This window comes from Crocuta crocuta, unplaced genomic scaffold (assembly GCF_008692635.1).
Source record: "Crocuta crocuta isolate KB4526 unplaced genomic scaffold, BGI_CrCroc_1.0 scaffold59, whole genome shotgun sequence".
Taxonomy (NCBI): domain Eukaryota; kingdom Metazoa; phylum Chordata; class Mammalia; order Carnivora; family Hyaenidae; genus Crocuta; species Crocuta crocuta.
The window spans coordinates 1404375-1410726 of record NW_027551578.1 but is presented as its reverse complement, the minus strand read 5'-3'; the positions used below and the strand labels follow the sequence as shown (position 1 = coordinate 1410726).

Genomic DNA, 6352 nt, shown 5'->3' with positions numbered 1-6352 from the left:
CCCCCCGTCTCTGTGCTTCAGCTCAGTTTCACATCTGCCCTGCAGGCTTGTTTCTTTCCCCTTTCTAGTCTCTAGGACATTCCTGAGTGAAGCTGTCCTGATAAAGCAAGAATTCAGATTTCCTTCCTTCTAATGACGCTGTGACCAATGGCAAATTACGTGTGTTTGGGGATGGTTTGAGAAAGGACAAGTAACCAGTCACACACATTTCTCTTGCTGACCCCCACCCTCTGGCCAGCCACCCTCAGCCTCCAGATACTGCCTCGGGGCATCCAAAAGACTAGAATCCAATCCCAAGGGGGCCCGTCACTTTCAGTGAGTGGAGCTCGATTGCCAGGTGCCTCAGACCTTCTCCAAGTTTTACCGCCCCGTAAACACACAACACACGTCCAGTGCCCCAGAGTAACAGAAAAATGCGTCACAGTCAAAGCTTCTTACTGGGTTGTGGGACGGCAAGTGGAGGCCCCAGACCGACACCTGGCTTAGTACTTACTGGTCATGTCTGGTGTCAGGTATGGCTCTGTCCATCCGCAGCTTATCGCTTTCCACTTGGTTGAATTTGTTGCGGGCATAGGGGTCCTGTCCGGAGCGGACCATCGTCCCCCCAACGTAAGCTTCCTGGTTAAAGTCCCGCCACCGCACTTTTCCTGGAAGAAAGAGCAGACAGAGGTGAGGGATGGGGGGGAAGAGAGCACAGTCCAGCACACAACACATTCACGGTGTTACCAAAAGCCCATGGCTTCCTCTTACAGCGATTTTCATCACCAAACTAGCCGAAGCAGCCCAAGCATCATTATCACGTCCATAGACTGGAAATGCTTCTAGTCTGCAACAAGTCTTGGACCTCGGTGTCGTCTAGTGGACAATATCCTCTGCCAGCCAACGTGTCTGTAAGCACAGTTCCACCCACACACGCTTGCTGAGAAAGGAGACTATTAGTTGCTCATCCCACCTTCCCAGGGATTATGGTGATGCCGAAAAGCATCCCAGATACGGTAGAAAAGATAACGTCCACATTAAACGCAAGGTTATTCTGTCCAGTTACATCGGGTCACACAAAAATAAATGTTTCAACATAAAATAACACCCTCAAAGAATAGACTATCAAAATGTCCCTCGGTGAGACTCTCTCAGGGATTCTTCTCGAAGGTGATGTCGGTCTGACCCCACAAGGAGGTGAGCGGAACCATTTCTACCACAGACACCTCCTAGCACATGCTTCAAGAGGGATGGAGCCAAGGTGACCCGGCCTGTCCACATGTGCATCAGCCTCAACTCATGATCAGATTGGCTGCTGCCGCTCTAGAAGGCCAAGCACGAGGTTCTCCAAGAACACGACATCGGAGCAGGGAGTTTTTACCGGGATCTGGGGTGGGGGCAGTGTCAGCTGCAGCTGGGATCTAGAGGAAAGAGCGCTGCGGGCTGGGGTGAGGCTGGACTAGCCTGGGCATCACGAAGGCCGAGCCCGAGAAACAGCAAAGGCATCAGTGCTCAAAGGAAAGACAGACCCAAGGACGAGAGAAAATTCAGGACTTGACGTTCACCCTGGCTTGAGACCCCTGTCTGCTACTTGCTACCTTTATGACCTTAGGCAGGTTTTTTTATTCTTTGAAATAGAGTTTCCTAAGGATTGATAATTGAAAACAATGAAGAAAGGTTTCTTCTTATGAGGACTGAATGGCCCACTAAGTGCCAGTTTGGTAGGTGTAGCAAACTCAAACCAAACTCAAAAAAAAAAAAAAAAGAAAGAAAGAAAGAAAGGGAAAGGAAAGAAGAAAAGTAATAACAAACCTGTCCCTACAAAGCTTATGAAATTCCAAATGGTCACAGTGCTTTGAAGAAAAAGATTTAAGGGGCAAGTAATTCTGGGGTTGTTTTCTGTGAGGTGTCTGATAGGGGCTCTAATGTCTGAGTAGACACCCAGATAAAGGGAGAAAGTGGGCCACGTAGCCCTCTGGGAACAGCAAAGGAAAATGTTCCAGGAACTGCAGTGCAAAGGCCCTGGGGTGCAGTGAACTACCCAATTCAGGACAAGCCAGGAAGCCAGTTTAACAAAGAGTGAGGTGCTGGTCAGAGACGTGAGAGCAGGCCTGTAGACAGCTACGCAGAACAGGCAAGTGTGTGCGGGCAATAGCTCTTCCGCCTCACTCAGACGCTGGGTCGTTCAGTTAAAATCACCAATACCTACATATGTGCTTTTCCAACATGGATCTCTCTGCATAGAATCAACGGACCGTCCTATTTCCTTCTCTAGTTCAGAGATGAGGAAACTGAGATTCGGTTATATGAGATTTGTTAGAGGCCATAGAGTAAATTTTCTATCTAAAAGCTCATCTGATTCTTCTTGCAAATTGGCCTGCAAGGTCAAAACCGCCATCTCATCACAGCTGGTTGCCGTGGAAATGAGGCTTGGGGTCACAGAGGTCCAGTCTCTCAAATGGAAAAGCAGTTTCAAAACTCACGAGCTCCCTGGCTAGGATGATGCTGTTTCCCACATAAGTATCTGGCTGTGAGAGCCAGCCAGAGTGTCAGCATCGTCTCCCACTGAAAAGAAAACGTTTTTTTGGAAACGTGTCTTTCATGCGAAGGCAACCCTAGAAATACTTATTGATTCTCCTCTTTCCCCAGCTTTCTGCCTTCACCCTCACAGACTCTTGAGGATAGGGAAGAAGAAACCACCCATCTGTGCTCACACTAACACAAATCAGAGCCTCAGCAAAGATCATTATCTGCAGCACTTAACTACGGAATCCAAATGAGCTGGTTCCAACTAATGTTCAATGGCCTCAATACTCTTTACCACAACGAGGAACCAGGAACTGGGGAGCCCCAGCCACAGCCAGAGAAGAGACCGTCCCCCAAAAGATGGTTTGTCTGATGTGCCACTCTGCTTATGCTCTCTATGATCCTCACCTGGAGCACTGGGGAGAGTAGGAAGGGGGGTCAGCTCACTTTTTTTTTTAATTTTTTAAAATTTATTTCTGAGAGAGAGACAGCATGAGCAGGGAAGGGTCAGAGAGAGAAGAAGACACAGAATCCGAAGCAGGCTCCAGGCTCTGATCTAGCTGTCAGCACAGAGCCCGATGCGGGGCTCGAACCCATGAACTGTGAGATCATGACCTGAGCCAAAGTCGGATGCTTAACCGACTGAGCCACCCAGGTGCCCCAGGGTCAGCTCACTCTTGCCCTGTGTGGGGCAAGGCCTCTGCTGAGCTCCGGGGGCTTCAATCCCACCTGTAGATCTCCTTGTGCTGGCAGACCCCACCCCCTTTCTGGAAAAGACAAGAGTAGAGCAGAGGGTTTTACGGGGTCCCTGATTTCAGTTGACTGTGGGGACTTGGCCCCAAGCCATTGGTGTGTATGAAGTGTGGACGATACGCTAGGCATTGTGTTGGCTCTTGCAGGCACAGTGAGCAAAAACAGACCTGATGCTGGCCCAGTGGAGGTCATGTTCTAGGGGATGGAGGGAGACAGATAATAATAAAATGTACTAATCACGGTGTTGTTAAAAACTGAGCTAGGTGGTCTGATGGTAAGAAACATAGTTTGATGGAGGCACCTACCAGAGGAAACGGATGTAGACGGGGAGCAGAGAAGGCTTCCCCCGGGGAAGGAATGTGTGAACTGAGAACTGAATAATGAGGAGGAGTAATGCAGGAGCAGCCATCCCCCGAGACTGCAGGAACCCACTCAGAGGCCGCCCACACTCACTCCTTCTGACTTGGAAACATCTTCTTCCTGGAGACAGGTTATAACCGGTTTTTCTTTCATAAAAGTTCAGCAATATGCTGGAATACAGCAGGGACTCTCAAACACACTTGACTTTGACACACATTTCCTATCATGTCCCAGAGGTCATGATATGAACATACATAAGCACACAATTGAAATGAAGGTTTCACCCTTTCCTATGCGTGAACAGATCTCTTCTACCCTGCTTTTCTTACATGGCTGCGCTACAAAATTGGCTTCACACTCGAATAATGGGCCACAACCCATAATTTGGAAAACACTGGGCTAAAGAACCATCACAGAAGTCAGTTCTGTATGATATAGAATTCCTAGGGTGGAGCAAAGGAGGCACAGGCAGGAAAAAGAGAGAGCAGTTCTCAGAGGGCACGCAGGCCCCGTCCAAGCCCGGGAATCAGGAGAAGAGGCCAGACGCAGACACAACGGAACAGGCTGGACCTAAGTTACAGGTTGGAGGCTAACAGTCAAAAGAACAGGTGTAATGTCTGAATAGCTTGACTTTTAAAAAATGTCATTCATAAATCATCTTGTACTTCTTTCACTTTAAAATGTCTAGAAAGTGCTTTGGAAATTAAGAGCTTTAGAAAACAGAAAAAAAAAAAATACATGGAAACCTACAGACAGTGAATTTGGCTAGGCAGAAGCAGAGGACATGAAATGCCCCAAAGATATAAAACGTTACAAGAGAAGGGGGCGCCTGGGTGGCTCAGTCGGTTGAGCATCTGACTCTCGATTTCAGCTCATGATCCCAAAGTCGTGGGATTGAGGCCTGCATCGGGCTCTGTGCTGAGTGTTGAATCTGCTTAAGATTCTTTCTCTCTCCCTCTCTGCCCCCTTCTCTGCTAGTGCTTGCTTGCATTCTCTCTGAAATTAACAACAACAACAACAACTTCACAGGAGAAGCCAGAAAGCAGCTTCATCCCCAAAGATGATGGAAAACCACCTGCAATTAAAGAACACAAGAGGGGACGGTGGGCATCATCCTAAGAAGGCCTGGGAAAACTGTGTGCTTATTAAGTGAGTTATGAGAATATTTAAGAAATCAATTTCTAGAAGACAGACTTCTCTTAAAAGGGGGAATCATGTGGCCCCATGAGTGTGGAAACCTAGGTTTCTGTCACATGGACTCTTCCGGATCATGACTGCACAAGCAGGACAAGCCACCGGTCTGCGATCTTGCCCTGCCTTACGGGGCTGGGTGAGGATCCCCACCCAATTCTAGCCCAGCCCTCAGGCAGCCTCCCTGGGTCCCCTGTCCCCTCTGTGAACACACACAGCTGGCCCAAGCTTTCCCCGCCCTTCAAGGTCAAGCTCCTCTGAGAAGCAGGATCTTCTGGTTTATCCCCCCGCAACCACCTGCCCCAGGCACACACAACCCCCTCCCCAGCAGGACTGGGAATGAGTTCCTCAGCCTCGGGCCACACCTCCTGTTTATTTCTCAGCAACAGACCCCAGCACCCGACGGCACCGCACGCACGGAGATATGTCCACCCTACAGATGGTCTCCACCTGGGTCTAAGGCACCTAAGACTGATCGTAAAAAAGCACCCCAAATCCTGCACGCTGCTCGGAAGAACCCAGTCTCCTACTGGCTCTCAAGGCTGGTATCACTGTCCTGACACCACATCTGAGAAGCGTTCTCCACCCCTGCCGGATGGGGGTGGCTTTTTCCATTTGTCTGCTGACAGCGCTGCCCTCTCAAGCCCGCCATCAGATCACGGGTCACAGTGCAGAGAAACAGGACGCGGGGTTAACAAGTGGTCCCATGTCAATGCCCGGGTCACGGATGGGCCTTGGGGGCCCCACAGCCAGCGTCCACGGAACATGGGCAGAGGCTCCAGGCCTGAGTTCAGCTCACCCATCCTTCCTGAGCCTCTAGTCTGTATGCAATCAGAACATTCTGCGTCTTAAGTTGTGGTGGAAATAACAGTAATGACGGCGGTAAGAATGCCTAAGCCACTGACTACTGTACAAAATGAACTGACTTAATACACAGAACTGGCTAAACACAAACACAATTACCTCCGCTTTGTGGGTTTAGCCTCCTTGCTTGGGAGGGTCTCTGGGAGCTGCTCAGCCTGCCTTGCCCCTCCTGGGGGGTGTCTCACCTCTGCAGCTGACCCTGGGAAATGAGTGGGAAGTACCGCAGGGGACCCTCGTCTTCCGAGGCTCCTGTGAGCACCTTGCCCAGGTGAGCACAGGCCGGAACACACAGGCGAGCAGAGTCCACAGCTCCCTGCTGCCCGCGAGCACCTTCTGCCTTTGACCTTAGGGAGAAGGGGGCCCGTGGCCAAGGTCACCCATGTCTGCACCTCTATCCTTCCATCCCCAACTGCTGTACCCAGGAAACACGTGGAAAAAATAAGAAACACAATGTCATTCCCTGCTTGCTTCAGGCAGAGGGACAATGTGATACCATCACATTTCAAAGGTGGGGCAGGGGAGGAGGGAGGAAAGAGTGTCTGTTAGTGGTGGAAAGAACGGTCAGGAACATGGAAGGCCTGGTGGCCTATTCTCAGATCATATCTGTCTTACTGTCAGTCACATCGTGATCAGTGAGGCCTCTCAGTGTCTCACTTCAGTGGCTTCTGAATTTCTTAGG

At 50.0% G+C, this 6352-nt stretch overlaps 1 protein-coding gene across 1 annotated transcript in view; it reads right to left on the bottom strand.

Annotated features, from left to right (window-relative positions):
• The window catches only part of GALNT2 (polypeptide N-acetylgalactosaminyltransferase 2), a 189986-nt gene that overhangs the window by 81008 nt on the left and 102626 nt on the right, over window positions 1–6352 (bottom strand). Inside the window, exon 9 of the mRNA XM_077751686.1 lies at window positions 494–647. Coding sequence (XP_077607812.1) covers window positions 494–647 — 154 coding nt within the window. The remainder of the gene's footprint in view (window positions 1–493; window positions 648–6352) is intronic.